The sequence below is a fragment of the Microcaecilia unicolor genome, chromosome 2 (assembly GCF_901765095.1).
Source record: "Microcaecilia unicolor chromosome 2, aMicUni1.1, whole genome shotgun sequence".
NCBI classification, from domain to species: Eukaryota; Metazoa; Chordata; class Amphibia; order Gymnophiona; family Siphonopidae; genus Microcaecilia; species Microcaecilia unicolor.
In genome coordinates this window covers 473,907,707-473,926,434 of record NC_044032.1, presented here as the reverse complement: position 1 = coordinate 473,926,434, position 18,728 = coordinate 473,907,707, and the positions used below count along the sequence as shown (strand labels likewise).

General features: G+C 44.4%; 1 long non-coding RNA gene and 1 gene segment (V, D, J or C); both read right to left on the bottom strand.

The window, feature by feature from the left end:
- Positions 1 to 1,857: 1,857 nt before the first annotated feature.
- LOC115462144 lies at positions 1,858 to 2,407 on the bottom strand. The segment is given in 2 exon segments: positions 1,858 to 2,165; positions 2,356 to 2,407. Coding segments are annotated over 2 exon segments (360 nt in total).
- Positions 2,408 to 4,171: 1,764 nt separating this feature from the next.
- LOC115461317 lies at positions 4,172 to 18,073 on the bottom strand. The gene is made up of 3 exons (XR_003940687.1): positions 18,036 to 18,073; positions 15,783 to 15,789; positions 4,172 to 4,257 (listed from the first exon to the last, which is right to left on the bottom strand). It is a non-coding gene; the product is annotated as an uncharacterized LOC115461317 (long non-coding RNA).
- Positions 18,074 to 18,728: the final 655 nt, after the last annotated feature.

Sequence of the window (18,728 nt, the reverse complement as noted above, 5' to 3'; positions counted from 1 at the left end):
GGGGAAGAGAGTGAAATGAAGAACAGAGAAATGGAGAAAATGTGGGTATAAAATGCTGGAGGAAGAGGATGAGAAGTGGAAGAGAGAAATAATGTCGAGCAGAAAGGCTTATCTATGTTCATCAGTAGCTATCAGTGAAACCAATGATGAATATCTGTGTTACCTGTCTGAGTAACTCCTGTAGGCCATCCCAGACTCAGATATTTAGGGGGGGGGATGCACTAAAGTCATCGTTAGAGCCGTTCCATACCGAATTCCATAGCGAATTGGTAGGGAACAGCTATGCAAGAAGGAAAGGGAATGCAAATGAGCTGCGCGTTGCAGCTCACTTGCATTTTCTAACCCTTCGTAAAACAGTCGGATAATCAGCCGGTAGAGCATGCGCAGAGCAGCCAAGCGTTATGCTGACTGCTCTGTGCATGCCAGGGACATCAGAAAAAACCCCCAAACATGTCCTTTATGGTCGTCCTTTATTGATGTCCTTTATTGATGGCCTTGCCCCCCCCCCGAGGGCGCCGCTGCTCCCCGCTCCCCCCTGCATTGAAATCATAACTTTGGACAGCCCTGGCCCCCCTCCCTCCCTCCCTTCCTCCCTTTATCCTCCCTTTCTTGAAATGACAGCTCCCGCCATCCTCCGCCTCCGTGGCCCCACCCCCGCCAACCCCCCTGAGGTCATCGCCGCCGCTCCCCCCCCCTCCACCGGGCCCCCCTCCGTCTGATACTGGGCCCTCACAGCGCCTCTCACCTCTGTGTGAAGGTGCCGCACCAGCAAAAACAGCTGATCGCCTCTTCGGACTTCCCTCCTTTCCTGCTTTGTCTGCCCTCATCTGATGTAAATAACTTACATAGGTTACTTACGTGAGACGAGGGCGGGCCCAGCAGGAAAGGAGGGAAGTCCAAAGAGGCGATCAGCTGTTCTTGCCGGTGCAGTGCCTTCACACAGAGGTGAGAGGCACTGTGAGGGCCCGGTATCAGATGGAGGGGAGCCCGGTGGAGGGGGGGGAGCGGCGGCGACCACCTCAGGGGGTGCGGCGGGGGTGGAGGATGGCAGCAGCTGTCATTTCAAGGAAGGGAGGAAGGAAGGGAGGGGGCAGGGGCTGCCTAAAGTTATGATTTCAATTCAGGGCGGAGCGGGGAGCAGCGGCGACCTCGGTGGGGGGGGGGGGGCAAGGCCGTCAATAAAGGACCTCAGGCGGGAAGGGGGCAAGGCCATCTATAAAGGATGCTCCTGATGAGCGTTTTTGCCCCTCCCTATTTTTTTTTTTAACATTTAAGTTTTTTGACATTTAAGCTAACGAGAGGTACAGACCTCTCATTGGCTTTCCTGGCGTTTTCCAGCATTAGGGCAAGCGGAAAACCTTAGTGCATCTCATTTCAATAGGGTTTGTGCACAATTTGCTCATCTGCATTCCGTTTTCGTTAGCTGCTACCGTCGTCGGAAATTGGGCTTTAGTGCATGCAAGGGTAATCTCCTTGTTCATTAAAGACTCGTTAATGCTTGTTAAAGGCTCATTTAGTTTAGTGCATCTTGCCCTTAGTGCCAGTACCCAGATAAGGGCCACCACTGAATATACAGGTCTAAGCATTTAAAGAAATGCTGACTTCTGGTGTATATTAAGAAATAATGGAATAAAATAATTGTTTTTAGTATTTTATAATTAGTATGGTTGGAATTTGCCTAGCAGAGGCTACACCGTGCTCCAACCCACCTGGGTGTCCCCTAGAGATCCACAATCCAAATATCTGGTAGTCTTTAGTTTTATGGGATGAACTATGAGCTGTGTTGGTGCTGAATGTGGTAACAGAAGAGCAGCTACAGCAAGAGAAAGAGCAGAGAGGTTTTTGTACTGGTCTGTATCACTGTGTGAGAGGGTAGCTCTGATACTGCTGACAGAAATAATCTGCATCATCCTCAGCTTGAACTCCACTGATTGTGAAAGTGAAATCAGTCCCAGATCCACTGCCACTGAACCGCTCTGGGATCCCAGAGGCACGGGTAGAAGCAGCATAGATAAGAAGCTTGGGAGCCTGTCCAGGTTTCTGTTGGTACCAGTTTACATAGCTGCCCACATTTTCACTGGCTTTACAGCTGATGGAGACTCTCTCCCCCACCGAATGTGATAAGAATTCTGGGGACTGAGTCATTATCTTCTGTCCACTGGAATCTAGATATAGAAATGATAAATATGTGCATGTGATCTATTAGTGAGATATGAAAAGGATTAAGGTCAACTAATTGAAAAAAAAGTATATGAATAGAGAAATTCTTAAAATAACAGAACATTATATTTGCAGTTTTGTAGATATTCTGTTTAGTTCTTTCATGCTGGATAAAGAGAAAATTAATATTCTTACCTTTAACCCAGATGAACAGGATCCAGATGAGCTGGGTCTGTGATATCTTCATCTTTCCTGACTGGCAGTTGCTGATTAATAAACCATAAAGAGTAAAAGGAAACATTTATTTATAAATCCTCACAGCTATAGTGAAATGTCTCCTGGGTGTGAATATGCAAAACAGACTCTTCTATATCAGAAACAGATCACCTGCATTATGAAACAAACCCCAGAGATGCCAAGGGGGGGGGGGGGGGGGACATTTTTTGATAGAGAGATTTTAGCACACACTCACAGCCTTCCCTACTCCGCACAGTGTAATTAATACTGAAGAGTATAAGCAAAGATGGAACAGGTATAGGTAGAGAGTAAGAAGAGTTAGAGTAAGGTGATTAATTTAAATTGCTAAATTATTTGCTAAATTAGCTGCCAATTAGCATTAAAAACCAATAATTGCCATTAATTGGTTGCTAATTGTCACTAATACACACTTATGTGCATAACTGCCCTTAGTTCGGGATTCTGCAAATTGCGTGTGCAAAATTCATAGTGCACAACTGCAAGAGGGCACAGACCTGGGAGGGGCATAGGCGGGTCAGGGACAGGCCAAGAACTTACTCACGCAGGCTACAGAATACTATCAATTACGTGCCTGACAACAGTTAGATATGAGCATTTACACCAGCCATTGAGGTAGCATCTCTAAGTGGTGCCTAGATTTAGGCACAGTGTATAGAATACGCTTAGTTGATATCCCAGCACCTCGAACTACATGCATCCATTTACACCAAGGAAAATGTGGCATAACTATCAGCACGTATATTTAGGCGCAGAGCAGCCTATTTTAGAACACTGTGTGTAAATTTTGGAATGCCCATGAAATGCCCATTTCCCTGCCCATAACCATGCCCCTTTTTGGCTCCACAAATTAGAATTTAGGTGCTGTGCATTACAGAAATCGCTTAGCCAGTTATGCACGTAAATTCTAATTATTGCCAATTACTGCACATTATTGCTTTCTTAAGTGCTGTTGAAATCATTGATCAGCTTGTTAAGCCAGTTAAGTTGTGCATGTTGTTATAGAATCTGCTTGGATTGACACAGAACTTTAGGCACGATATATAAAATCCACTCAACTACATTCCCTACTTATATTTTGGCTAATATATCCAAGGTATTAGGGGATTGAATTCCTGTTGCTTGATGGTTTATGTTTTGTTGAACTCTCTGTATTCTCTTTGATCTAGACTTTCATAATTTCCTGTTTGTTGCTTGTTTTACATCTCATATTAACAAGAAAACTAAAATAATAAAAAATAAAATGACTAAATAAAATTGTTTGGTGACTCCAAATTTAAAAGTTCCAATGGACTTGCAACAATTTCCACTTTGCTTTCCTGTAGCAATAAGAAAAAGGAATCAAGTTCAGAAAGGGCACAGGTCAGCAGGGAAATGGTTCTGACAGTGAACTGGTTGCAAATCACCAAAGGCACCACATGACTTGAACTGGACTTGAACCCTGTGGTGTTCCTTGGGGAAGACAGTTAATCAAACATGATGCTGTAACAACTCCATTGAGGGCATAAGATGCAAGAAAGAAAGAGACATTTATTTGTTTGGTACGTTTCAGTGTCATGGTCAAAAATCCTTAATCCAGCCCTGACTGTCCTTTATTTATATATTTATTTTTAAATCAATAAATGATCGGTGATGAGGATCCATTATGGGACAAGTTCTGACCTGTCTTGGTGCCAAATGACATCATAGAAGAACAGCTGCAAAAACTAAAAAGAGCAGGGATGTTTTTGTACAGGTCTGTATCACTGCGAGAGAGGGATATAACCCTGCTGACAGTAATAATCTGCAGCATCGTCAGCTTGAACTCCACTGATTGAGAAAGTGAAATCAGTCCCAGATCCACTTCCACTGAACACGGATGAATGCACTATGGATAAGAAGCTTAGGAGCCTGTCCAGGTTTCTGTTGGTACCAGTATACATAGCTGTCCACACTTTCACTGGCTTTACAGCTGATGGAGACTCTTTCCCCCACTGAATGTGATAAGAATTCAGGGGACTGAGTCATTATTTTCTGTCCACTGGAATCTGGATGAAAAAAAATTAATATGTACACAGATGTATTATTTATTGGTTAGATATGAAAAAGTTTAAAGTTAGCTACTTTATGAGAATATGCTGGATAAAGAGAATCTTTTTATTATTATTATTATTATTATTGTCTTGCAAGGTAAACTTGTTTAACATTCTCACCTTTAACCCAGAGGAGCAGGATCCAGATTAGCTGAATTTGTGATATCTTCATTCTTTCAGGATTGTCAGTTGCTGATTATTAAACCATAAACAGTAATATGAAACATTTATAAATCCTCTGAGCATTAGTGAAATGTCTCCTGGGTGTGAATATGCAAAACAGACTCTTCTATATCAGAAACACATCACCTGCATTTAGAAGCCAAAGATGTATGGCTGCTTTTAGTATGATGTGCCATAGGTTATTATAATCAAACATGTGGGGGAAAGGATGCAGAGCATGGCTCATGGAATTCTTTCAAACTCTTCCACAATAATGCATGTGTGTGTGTGGTCATGTTTTGTATTGTTATGGTGTGTGGACATGCTTGCATTGTGTGTGTGTGCTTTCTGCGTTTCTGTGGTAAGGAGAGAATATGAGAGCGAACACACTTTGAATGATATAATTCTTTAATCATTGTATTACCGTGAGTAAGTGTTGGAACTCTTCTCTTATAGAAATGGGGCATTTTTGGGGGAGAGGTACTTCCATGCATGTACTTCACTTCTACAGCACAGAAACTGCCTCTAAATGAATTCCTCCATTTCTGTTCCAGGCCTCTGCTCCTATCTTGGCACTGGCTGGATCCTACCTACAGTCTCTGAGCCGCAAGCTATTGCCTCATGAAACGTGGTACTCCACGATAGAGCGGGTGTGCTTGGCCATAAAGTGGGCTATCCAGATATGCCATTTTTATTTGGATGGCTGCCCCTTTACTTTGGTGACTGACCATGCCCCCTTAAAATGTTTGGGGCACATGAAAAACAGCAACGCTTGTCTCACACGTTGGTACCTAGCTCTGCAGCCCTACAGGTTTCGGTAGAGCATAGGGCAGGGAGATTACTAACTAATGCTGATGTTTTATCTCGGATTGCTAGTGAGGAGGTGGAGGACACTAGCAATTTATTTATTTATTTATTTATTGCATTTGTACCCCACATTATCCCACCTTTTTGCAGGCTCAATGTGGCTTACAGAGTAAGGTTATGATAGAGTCAGTACATGATTTAAATACAGTTGATCATAAGCTGAGGTAAGAGAGTGATAGATGGGCTGATGTTGGGTAGGTTGTATGAGAAATGTTTTAGGTGTGTTTGGGTGATTTGGGGGATGAATTGTATCATTGAGGGTGATTATTGTAGGCTTTGTTAAAGAGGTGTGTTTTCAGAGCTTTGCGGAAGCTGGTTAGATTGTTCATGGTTTTCAGGGTTTTGGGTAGCGCATTCCAAAACTGTTTGCTTTTGTATGCAAAAGTCGTCGCATAAGCTTGTTTGTACTTCACTCTTTTGCAGCTGGGGAAATTCAGGTTTAGGAATTTGCGGGCCGATCTTTTGGCGTTTCTGGGTGGTAGGTCCACTAGGGTTAGCATATAGAGTGGGGCATCTACGTGAATGATTTTGTGCACGGTTGTGCAAATCTTGAATTCAATTCGTTCCTTGAGCAGAAGCCAATGCAGTTTCTCTCTTAGGGGCTTCGCACTTTCATATTTAGGTTTTCCAAAGATGAGCCTAGCTGCCGTGTTTTGGGTTGTCTGGAGTTTTTTAATGGTCTGTTCTTTACAGCCTGCGTACAAGGCGTTGCAGTAGTCCAAGTGGCTTATAACTAGTGACTGCACTAGGGTGCGAAAGATATTTCTTGGGAAATAAGGTTTAATTCTTTTGAGTTTCCACATTGATTGGAACATTTTTTTCGTTGTGTTCTTCACGTGGGTATCGAGTGTGAGGTTTCGATCAAAAGTGACTCCAAGAATTTTCAGGTTTTCTGATATAGGCAGTGTGCAGTAAGGTGTGGTTATAGTGGAATAATTGTTTGCATTGTATTGGGAGGTGAGAACTAGGCATTGTGTTTTTTCAGCATTGAGCTTTAGCCGGAATGAGTCCGCCCATGAGTGCATGATCTGGAAGCTCTGGTTGATTTTGTTGGTTATTTCGTTTAAGTCCTTCTTAAACGGGATGTAGATTATGACATCATCGGCATATATGTAAGGGTTAAGGTTTTGATTGGCCAAGAGTTTGGTAGTGGTGTCATCATTAGGTTGAAGATTGTAGGTGAAAGGGGGGATCCTTGAGGGACTCCACATTCCGGTGTCCAGGGTGGTGATCTGGCAGTATTCGTTATAACTTGGTAGGATCTAGTGGTGAGGAATCCTTTGAACCATTTGAGAACTGGGCCTCCAATTCCAAAGTATTCTAGAATGTGTATTAGTATTTCATGATCCACCATGTCGAAGGCACTGGACAAGTCGAATTGTAATATGAGTATGTTCTTGCCAATTGCAATTGTTTTTTTAAAGGAGTTCATTGCAGACACTAGTAGGTTTCGGTGCTATGATTTGATCAGAATCCTGACTGTGATTCGTGTAGAATTGAGTGTTTGGTCAGGTAGTCCGTGAGCTGCTTCGTCACTATGCCTTCCATCAATTTTGTAGTGAGTGGGATAGAGGCGACTGGTCGGTAGTTGGTTAAGTCCATTGTGCTTTTCTTGGCATCTTTTGGCAGCGGCGTGAGTAGTATGTTTCCATTTTCTGTGGGGAAGAGACCATGTAGGAGTCTATAGTTTACTTGGTTTGTGAGGTCTTTTTTAAATTGTTTGGGTGCAGCTCTTATTAGGCTGGTGGGGCAAATGTCAAGTTTGCACTGAGATTTGGCATATTTTTTAAGCCAGTGTGTGAGTTCATCTACTGAAATTAGGTCAAAGTTGGTCCATGGGTATTCCCCGGGTGTTGGGTCTAGGCATTCAAGGATACTTGAATATTCAATGGTCTTACTTGGTATCATGCGTCGGAGCTTTGTAATTTTTTCATTGAAATACTTCGCTAGGTTGGCTGCTGATGGGGTATCTGTGCTGTTTGAGGTGACTCGTGTGGTGTTTAGGAGATTGTTTACGAGTGAAAAGAGTTTGTGTGTATCCTTGTAGTCTGGTCCTATTATGGTTTTGTAGTACGTTCTTTTGGTATGTCTGATGCTGTATTAAGCAATCGCTTAAGCAGGGGGGTATGTAAGGGGTCTGGGAGAAATCCAATCGAAAGAGTGCTGGGGCAGGGATTTGAGAAGGAGGTGTTCTTAAGGAAGAGAAAGTTTCACTCTCAGGTTCCTAGTACACATTAGATTCACCCCCTAGTGGTCAAGAGACCAGTTAAAATATTGAATAAGGGAAGGAACTACCATTCCCAGGATCAATCATGCCCTAGGCAAGACTGGCAGGAGTTGAAGGGCGGGGAAGGTGATTGCGAAATGATCTCTGATCAGGGTGGTGAGGAGCAGCTTGGGGAATCCTGGGTGGAGGAGGCTATGGAGTATGATAAAATGGAAGCAACTGAGGTGCAGGGGAGGAGTGTATGGAGACCTCAGCTCTAGCACGGATCCCAGGTGGGTAAAGTAAAAGGTTTTCTGTCTGCTACAATACCCAAACTGTTTAAGACCATGGAGAGAAGGTTGATGCAGTGGGGAAGAAGCCTGTGGAGGATGTTAACCTATTGAATCACCTGAGGGATCAGAAGGGAGTGTTATGAGGGAGAATGTTACAGGGAAGAAATGAAATTATCCTATTGTATGACCTGAGACTGTGTGAGAAACTGTACTAATGGTGTGAAGCTAATGGAACTGACAAACTGCTGAGGAGTTAAAGCTGTGTTAGAAGAAGCTAGACACTCATTGAACCTTCCTAGCAAGGTGAGCTGGACTATGTAAAGAGAAGGGGAATCAATGAGAGTTGTGAACTGTGTAACTAAAGATTAAGCAAAATAAAACCCTTTAACCTATAAGAAGCATTGAAATTGCTGTGCCTTCTTGGTAAAAATCTGTGATAAAGATAGTGAAGGGTAGCAGCCATTTGAGAAGAGCACCAGAACCAGAGCGTGTGGCATGAGGCCAGCACCATGGTGGAAGCCTTCCAGTAATGTTGAATCCATAGAAGCTAAGCAGTATTGGGCTGGTCTGTGGAAGGGGGACCAGCTGACAGTATGCAATGTTCATTATGTGACATTATGATGCAAATTATGGAATTTAAGAATCCTGTAGATGGTAGAGTATATAATTTGCATCATTTTTCAAAACTGTAAAAGTGAATATGTTATTTATGTAATTGTTTACCCCTGCCAGAAATTATATGTAGGAATGACAAACCGCAGTTTGAAGCAACGTTTATTGCAGCACAAATCTAATCTAAAATTGAGCCATATTATAGTACCCTTTGTTGAACACTGTATGGACAACAATCATTAGTTCAGTGATTTATTATTTATTGCATTTGTATCCCTATTTTCCCACCTCTTTGCAGGCTCAATGGGCTTATAATAATCATGAATAGTGGAAATATATAAGAAAATAGGCGTTTAGTGTTACAGAAGAATCTTTGGCAACGTGATAATGATAAGACATGATAGTAGTATAAGATGCTTTGTGATAGATATTGAATGGCCATGGTATCAGGGTGGCAACAGATTACAAAGGTTAGAAAGACGTGAAGCCAAGTGGATATACAGACTTAAATCATTGCAACCTGTGGGCTTAAATCACGAAGTGGAATGGGTAATGTTTCTGTGATGACTATATCTGTATTTGAACATTAGATGGCGATGTGACCCCAGATTCAATAAGTAAGCAATATTTGGTATGATGAGTATTTTTAATATATATATATATATATTTACCCCACACTTTCCCATTCATAGCAGGTTCAATACAGCTTACATATTATATACAGGTACCTGGGGCAATGGAGGGTTAAGTAACTTGCCCAGAGTCACAAGGAGCTGCTTATGCCTGCAGTGGGAATCAAACCCAGTTCCCCAGGACCAAAGTCCACCAAGCTAACCACTAGGCCACTCCTCCACAGCTTTATGGTGCCTCTTAAGCACATATAGTTGCTTTTTACATTTTATGTGGTAGTTTGTTATGTGATTAATGTGAGGACTGTGACGTATGGGACATCGGTCCTCATTTTAATCACATAACACCAAAAAGTTAGCATCTGACAATTAGCAGCATCTTGGTGAGATGTAAGTGAATCTCTACCGCATACACATCAACCGCAGAGTAAGGGTTAAAATTTAATTCCTACTAGGTGAAGATATAGGTATTTTTGTCTCTATTAGCTAACAGTTACTATGTTCTTTTGTAGATTGGTTGTCTGTTTATAATTAGACCCTGAGGAAGCCGAATTATAGGTGAAACAGGTCCTGTTGTTACCAACATTGAAGCTTCTAAATTGTCGTTCGGCTTTAAACATTGCCAACTCTCAGTGCTTTGGTTCCAGCACATGGTTTTTAAAGTGCTGCCTGGCTTTAAATACCGATAAACCATCATCGCTTTGTGAATTGAAATGCAGAAGTGCACGAGATATAGTTTGCAATTGAATAATGCAATGCAGTTTTTTTTAGTGCTCTATGAAGGTCGTGATTTATTCAATAAAATGTTTGATATTTTCTCTGCAATATATTGAGAGACTCTTCTGTTATTCCAACTGCCTGCTATTTACCTAGGGACAGCGATGCCAAATACCACCCCATAAGCCTGCATACTTGATACCTCAGTGAAAGAAGATTCTGGGGTCTCCGCTCAGGATACAGATTTCCTCTTTTGTGTTGCTTTCCTGTCATTTCTACTTGCAGTACAGGATGGATCCCTCAGCCTAGTATTATCAGCACACTCACTGAATGGAGCTCAAGAGTGATATCTCTACAAATGATGCAGCATGCCTTTGTTGGAAAGATGGTCAATGAGCTTTTCTGTACTAGTGGCCATCTGAAAGCATGCAGTTCTTCAAGTGCTTTCAAAATGTCTCCACATTTGAAATATTTTGCATGACTTCCTCTCTGATTCTTTGAGAACTCCTGGTGCTGTTGCTGCTGCAGCTTTTATGCTACTGTTGCTGAGGCTATAGCAGAAGGTGAAAAGTAACAGGCTGCTTGGCCCCCAGCAATATCATTTCATACCTCTTCATCACAACATGCTATGAATAACATTATCAAGTACTTCTTCAGCTATGACATTTTTTTAATCTTTATTTTTATTAATTTTAACATTGTACAAAGTACCCAAATAAACAGAAACCAGCTGATATTCACTGTTGCTTAACCAGCCGGTTAAGGGGGGGGGGGGGGGGGGATGGGACGTGATATACTGCATTTCTGTGTGTGTGTTTTTGCCTACTATATTGAAAGCTATTTACATAGTATATATGGAGGGGCATAATGGAAAGGGATACCCAAGTTTTGTTGAGGACATCCTCGCAAAATGTCCCGACGAGGGGGCGGGGAAACCCGTATTTTCGAAACAAGAAGGGCGCCCATCTTTCATTTTGATAATACGGTCAGGGACGCCCACATCTTGACATTAAGGTTGTCCTTAGAGATGGTTATCCCTAGACTTGGTCGTTTCTGATTTTCGGTGATAATGGAAAGCAAGGACGCCCATCTCAGAAACGACCAAAACCAAGTCATTTGGTCATGGGAGGAACCAGCATTCATAGTGCACTGGTCCCCCTGACATGCCATGACACCAACCGGGCACCCTAGGGGGCACTGCAGTGGACTTTAGAAATTGCTCCCAGGTACATAGCTCCCTTACCTTGTGTGCTGAGCCCCCCAACCCCCCCCCCCCAAAAAAAAAACCCCACTACCCACCACTGTACACCATTACCATAGCCCTTACGGGTGAAGGGGGGCACCTAGATGTAGGTACAGTGGGTTTCTGGTGGGTTTTGGAGGTCTCACATTTACTACCACAAGTGTAACAGGTAGGGGGGATGGGCCTGGGTCCGCCTGCCTGAAGTGCACTGCACCCACTAAAACTGCTCCAGGGACCTGCATATTGCCGCGATGGACCTGAGTATGACATTTGAGGCTGGCATAGAGGCTGGCACAAAAGATTTTGAAAGATTCTTTTGAGGGTGGGAAGGGGTTAGTGACCAGGGAGTATGGGGAGGTCATCCCCAATTCCCTTCGGTGGTCATCTGGTCAGTTCGGGCACCTTTTTGTGGCTTGGTCATAAGAAAAACAGGACCAGGTAAAGTCATCCAAGTGCCCATTTTTTCCATTATCGGTCGAGGATGCCCATGTGTTAGGCACACCCAAGTCCCGCCATCAGTACGCCTCCAACAAGCCCCTGTGAACTTTGGTCGTCCCCACGACGGAAAGCAGTTGGGGATGCCCAAAATCGGCTTTTGATTATGCCAATTTGGGCGACCTTGTGAAAAGGATGCCCATCTTCCAATTTGTGTCGAAAGATGGGCGTCCTCTTTCGAAAATAAGCCTGATGGGGCAATGGAGGGTTAACTGTTTTGCTCAGCATCACAAGGAGCTGCAGTGGGAATCAAAACCAGTTCCCAGGGATCAATATCCACTGCACTAACCACTAGGCTACTCCTCCACTCACATCTTGGCAGATAACTAGTCATTTCAGTGACATATACATGCACTTCCTCTATCTTCCTTATCCCCTCTGTGGACATGTAAGCAGAAAATTGCTCGTTCACATTTACATTGGAAGATGCAGCTGTTGGACCTCTCTTCTTAAACTAATACGCCTTCAGTTTGACTATTGGACTTCTTTGGAGTGAAGGCCATCCTCTCTGTTCCTCCCTGCCACTGCTGCTGTTTCAGCTAGATCTCTTTGAGTCATCAACTAACTCCCCCCACCCCCTCTGCTTCCAGGAACATTTCCAGCATCAACCCCTCACCCACCCAAAAACACTTTGATTCATTTATACTAGAAGTCTCTATGGAGAAGGGACTGTTTTTATTATGATTCTGTTTCTACAGCACTACACACAATCTGCATAGCCAACACTCTATGGCCAGCCTTGTGCCTCTTTGCTCACCTTTTTTGTGTGTGCTGGAGTCAGGGGCATAGCTACGGGTGGGCCTGGGCCCACCCAATTTCAGCTCTGGACACCCACCCACTTTTCCTTCAGGCCCGCGCCAGCCCCAGCTCCCATTGCCGGCCACTGCTGCTTTTCCTGATGAGCAGCAGGGCCGGCGCTACAAAAAGAAGAAGAACTCAGCTGACTGAGCTGAGCGCCAACGCAAACGACGACTCAACGAGAAAAAATGTTTTTTAAAAAACGCGGCACCGCAGGCAGCCTCGAAGCATTGGCTGCTGGCTCTGCAGGCTCCGCCAGTCTCTTACGTCACTGCCCTGGAGCGAAGCAGGGGCAGTGACGTAAGAGACGGGAGGAGCCTGCAGAGCCAGCAGCCAATGCTTCGAGGCTCCCTGCGGTGCCGCGTTTTTTAAAAAACATTTTCTCGTCAAGTCGTCATTAGCGTTGGCGCTCAGCTCAGTCAGCTGAGCGCTTCTTCTTTTTGTAGCGCTGGCCCTGCTGCTCATCAGGAAAAGCAGCAGTGGCCAGCAATGGGAGCTGGGGCTGGTGGGCCTGAATCGGGAGAGGGAAAATGGATGGAAGGATGGCAGAGAAAGAGGGAAAATGGAAGGATGGGGAGAGAAAGAGGGAAAACAGATGGGAGGATGGCAGAGAAAGAGGGAAACGGAGGATGGGGAGAGAAAGAGGGAAAACAGATGGGAGGATGGCAGAGAAAGAGGGAAAACGGAAGGATGGGAAGAGAAAGAGGGAAAAAGGAAGGATGGGGAGAGAAAGAGGGAAAACAGATGGAACGATGGCAGAGAAAGAGGGAAACAGATGGAAGGATGGCAGAGAAAGAGGGGAGATGGATGGGAGGATGGCAGAGAAAGAGGGAAAATGGAAGGATGGGGAGAGGAAGAGGGAAAACAGATGCGAGGATGGCAGAGAAAGAGGGAAAACGGAGGATGGGGAGAGAAAGAGGGAAAACAGATGGGAGGATGGCAGAGAAAGAGGGAAAACAGATGGAAGGATGGGAGAGAAAGAGGGAAAACAGATGGGAGGATGGCAGAGAAAGAGGGAAAACGGAGGATGGGGGAGAGAAAGAGGGAAAACAGATGGGAGGATGGCAGAGAAAGAGGGAAAACAGATGGAAGGATGGGGAGAGAAAGAGGGAAAACAGATGGAAGGATGGGGAGAGAAAGAGGGAAAACAGATGGGAGGATGGCAGAGAAAGAGGGAAAACGGAGGATGGGGAGAGAAAGAGGGAAAACAGATGGGAGGATGGCAGAGAAAGAGGGAAAACAGATGGAAGGATGGGGAGAGAAAGAGGGAAAACAGATGGGAGGATGGCAGAGAAAGAGGGAAAACAGATGGAACGATGGCAGAGAAAGAGGGAAAACAGATGGGAGGATGGCAGAGAAAGAGGGAAAACGGAGGATGGGGAGAGAAAGAGGGAAAACAGATGGGAGGATGGCAGAGAAAGAGGGAAAACGGAAGGATGGGAAGAGAAAGAGGGAAAAAGGAAGGATGGGGAGAGAAAGAGGGAAAACAGATGGAACGATGGCAGAGAAAGAGGGAAAACAGATGGAAGGATGGCAGAGAAAGAGGGGAGATGGATGGGAGGATGGCAGAGAAAGAGGGAAAATGGAAGGATGGGGAGAGGAAGAGGGAAAACAGATGCGAGGATGGCAGAGAAAGAGGGAAAACGGAGGATGGGAGAGAAAGAGGGAAAACAGATGGGAGGATGGCAGAGAAAGAGGGAAAACAGATGGAAGGATGGGGAGAGAAAGAGGGAAAACAGATGGGAGGATGGCAGAGAAAGAGGGAAAACAGATGGAACGATGGCAGAGAAAGAGGGAAAACAGATGAAAGGATGGCAGAGAAAGAGGGGAGATGGATGGGAGGATGGCAGAGAAAGAGGGAAAACAGATGGAAGGATGGCAGAGAAAGAGGGGAGATGGATGAAAGGATGCAGAGAAAAAGGGGAGAGACTGGAAGGATGTGGAGAGAGAAGGGACACTGAACAGAAAAGGGTAGAGAGATAGACACTGGTTAGAAGGAGGGAGAGAGACAATAGATGGAAGGATCAGGAGAGAGGGTAGATGGGTATAAGGATGGGGAGAGAAAGAGGGAAGACGCTGGATGGAAGGGAAGGGAGAAAGGTGACACGATGGAAGGATGCAGAAAGAAAGAGGGGAGACTATTGGAAGGATGGGGAGAGAGAGGGGAGACACTGGAAGGATGGGGAGAGAAAGAGGAGAGCTGCTGCATGGAAAGGGGGAGTAGTGAAAGATTGGAGAATAAGAGGAAGGGGCATGGGGAGAACAAGGTTGAGAAAAAGATGAAAAGCCATAAGTAGATGAAGGAAATTAAAGAATGGATAGTAAGAATGAATTAAATCTGGACACAGAGAGAGGCAGAAAAATATTGAAGAAAGCAAAGAAAAACGAGAGAAAAATGACAAATGGCCAGGAAACCCTGGCAGAAGAGTTAAGCGAAAACGAAGGAAAGCAGAATCTAGAGACTGGGAGCAACACAATGAGAAAAAGTAAATGGTTATACAACAAAGGTAAAGAAAATAATTTTATTTTTAATTTAGGATAAAGTAATATGATGTTAATAAAGTTTCAGAGACCAATACTTCCTTCCTTAGGTCAGGAGAGGATATCGTAACAGCATTATACTGACCTGAGGCAGGAGGTTTTGGCCTCTGAAAGCTCACTGAAAAGGATTAGGCTATTAAATAAATTGTCTGAAATCGGATGCACTGAAAAGCAGCACTTTACCCTGTGTGACAAATGCATCTGAGTGTGACTAAATTTTGCTGGGGGGTGGGGTAGAGAGAAAATTTTGTGCCCACCCACTTTGGGTTCAGGCCCATCCAAAATTGGCAGTCTGGCTATGCCACTGGCTGGAGTGGAATCCAAAGATGTTAATGTAGTGACCCAATGATGCAGAGCTGGCATGCTAATGTTTTGTTTTGTCTTTTTTTTCACCAATATTCTGCCCTGGTTTTACTACTTTTCTCAGATTTACACTATCATGAGGAAAGTTAATGCACTTTCCCCTGGATTCTATTAATCACGCAAAATTTCTGCGTGGACATCGAGGTGTATTCTATAATAATGTGCATAACCTAATTGGTTAACTAGCTAATCTGCACAGATCATAGGATATTAACACTAATTGACATTAATTAGAATTTACATGCACTATTTTGGCAAATTGAGCTATTGGATGAATGAATAGAGGCAGGGGCGGACTGACCATTGGGCAACCGGGCAGTGCCTGAGGGCCCAGAGGCTCTAGGGGGCCCAGTGGCTTTGCCCAGTTACCTGCCGCCTCCACACACTACAACCCCCCCCCCCCCCCGGTCCTACCTTGAAGGGCCCTGTGGTCTAGTGGCCTCTGCGTGGAGAGGGGGGGGGGCAGGTTAGAAAAACACTCTTTACTGCCCGCTGCCACTATTCTGTCTGGTGCCACCATGTTTAAAAAATGGCTGCCAAGATTCCATACGGCTGTCTCACAAGACTGTCAAGACTTACGAGACTACTGCAGGAAGTCTTGGCCACCATTTAGAAAACATGGCAGCACAAAGCAGAACAGTGGTAGAGGGCAGGAAAGAGTGGGGTTCTTTCCTGCCCCTGAAGAAGCCACTAGACCACCAGGGCCCTTCAAGGTAGGGCCGGGAAGGGCCAACTGAGGCTTGGGGCACTATGGTGTATGGGAGGAGGGTTTGGAGCGGCAGTGGGGGGGCAGATCACCCTCACTGCTTGGGGGCCCAGGTCACTGTCAGTTCGCCCCTGAATAGAGGCTATGGATGATTCAGCAAGTTGGAGCACTTTTGTCATGTAGTTTCTATTGATAAAGAGTTTTGTTTCAGTAAAGAATTTAAATATCTTAAGTTTAAAGAGTATTTTGCAGGGCTGCACCCTAAAGATCTTGAAGTTTGCCTGCTGCCCAGTGCCCTCTTTCATAATGAGATCATGGGAACAATATTACGTAAACATATACATACATCTATCTCTAATGAGACATTCTATAAATTAGATGTGATGTAGTATCCATGATCTTGCTATGCCAAAGCCAAAATATCCTTCATTCAGTACTGATGATATTGCTTTTACTCTGAACAAATATGTTTACTTAATTCAGAGATCATCTCATTATACAAGGTCTTATCTTTGTGCTGTAGGTGGAAACAAAAGAGCAGCTGCAACAGCTAAAAAGAGCAGAGTTTTTGTATGGGTCTGTATTAGAGAGTTGCACGGGGACAGAAATCTTACCCATCCCCGCCCGTCCCTGTTGGAATCTTACCCGTCCCCACCAGAATCTTACCCATCCCCACCCATCCCCGCAAACATTTAACCCATCCCAACCCGTCCCCGCAAGAATTTAACCCATCCCCACCCATCCCCATAAGAATTTAATGGTACATAAAGGAAAATTCCAGTCAGCTCCCTTAGTCTCTCTCTGGATTTGAACCACAGCACTGTAGGCAAGGAAGGAACGGAAGTTGGAACACTCTGGTGCGCACATGTAAGACCTGTCTCCGATTCACTTGCACTGTGTGCTGAGAGGTCGCCACATGCACGCGCCAGTAGGTCAGGTGACATCTGATTCTTGTGCCTGTGTCAGAGCTGAGGTCTGTGCACCAGCCTGGTAGCAAAGAGGATTAATAGTAACATAGTAAGTGACAGCAAATAGACCTGAACGGTCCATCCACTCTGCCAATAGTCACACTCATGATCAATTCATCATTAAATCAACGAGTGTGATATTATATACTTGATTATGGTCTTTCTTTCGTGTTTCTGGAACAAAGACCACAGAAGTCTATCTGGCCCTATCCTTATGTTCCAACTACTAGAGTTGCCGTTGAAGCCCACTCCAGTCTATTCGTCTTCTCATTTGTGGGACACAGACCATAAAAGTCTGTCCAGCACTGTCCTCATGTTCCAGCCACTGAAGTCGCTGTCTAAGCCCTTTCCAGCCCATCCTAAACCAGATTGCCATGTATGAGACACAGACCATACAAGTCTGCCAGGTATCAGTCCTAGTTCATCACAGCCAGAGTCGCCATCTAAGCGTCACTTGACACATCCACACACATGCAGCCATTTAAGGTTAGGTTTTATATAACTTCCATTTTCTAAGTAGAGATCCTCTGTATTCATCCCACGCCTTTTTGAATTCCATCATCATTTGTGACTCTACCACCTCCTTAATGGAAGACTTTCCACATTTGTGCTGTTAAAAGCAAGGAAGAAGAAGAGGAGGAGAAGACAGCACTCAAAGAAATTGGTATTCGGTAGATGAGAGGCTGGTGCAGGTGCAGCTTACACTTCTACGAGAAGATTGCAGAACTGCTTCCATCCCCGCGGGAACCCCGCGGGAACTGCCTCCATCCCCGCGGGAATCCCGCAGGTTCTGCGAGATTCCCGCGAACCCCGTTCCCGTGCAGCTCTCTAGTCTGTATCACTGTGTGAAAGGGGTGCTCCTATGCTGCTCACAATAATAATCTGCAGCATCCTCAGCTTGAACTCCACTGATTGTGAAAGTGTAGTCAGTCCCAGATCCACTGCCACTGAACCGCCCTGGAATCCCAGAGGCACGGGTGGAAGCATCATACATCAGAAGCTTTGGAGCCTGTCCAGGTTTCTGCTGGTACCAGGCCAGGTACTTGTAGCTACCCTGCACACTGAAACTGGCTTTACAATTGATGGTGACTGTGTCCCCTATAGACACTGCTAAGGATTCTGGAGACTGAGTCATCACAATCTCTCCACTGGAATCTTAAAAGAAAGAAAAAGAATACATACATGGGCATATTATTTAATCATGAGGGAACAGGTTTAAACCAATTACTTCATGAAATGTTTATGAACAAAGAATTACCCGTTAATACATTTTTCAGATAACAGAAGTATGTTTCTAAATTCATTTCGCTTGTCAGTTTTAAATCCACTATTAAAGTTTTATTCTTACCCTTTATCCAGAGGAACAAGATCCAGATGAGCTGGGTCTGTGATATCTTCATCCTTCCTGTCCAGTTGCTGATTAATAGACACTAAAGAGTAAAAGGAAACATGTATAAATCCCCCCAGCATTTGTGAAATGTCTCTTGAGTGTAAATATGCAAAATAGACACTTCTATACCAGAAACACATCACCTGCATTCTGTGTGGCTGGTTCTATAAATTGGTGAAAAACCAAGAGGGAATCCAAAGTGTACAGAGAGAAGAGGAAATAACAAGCACATGGAGCCTTCTAAACTGGGT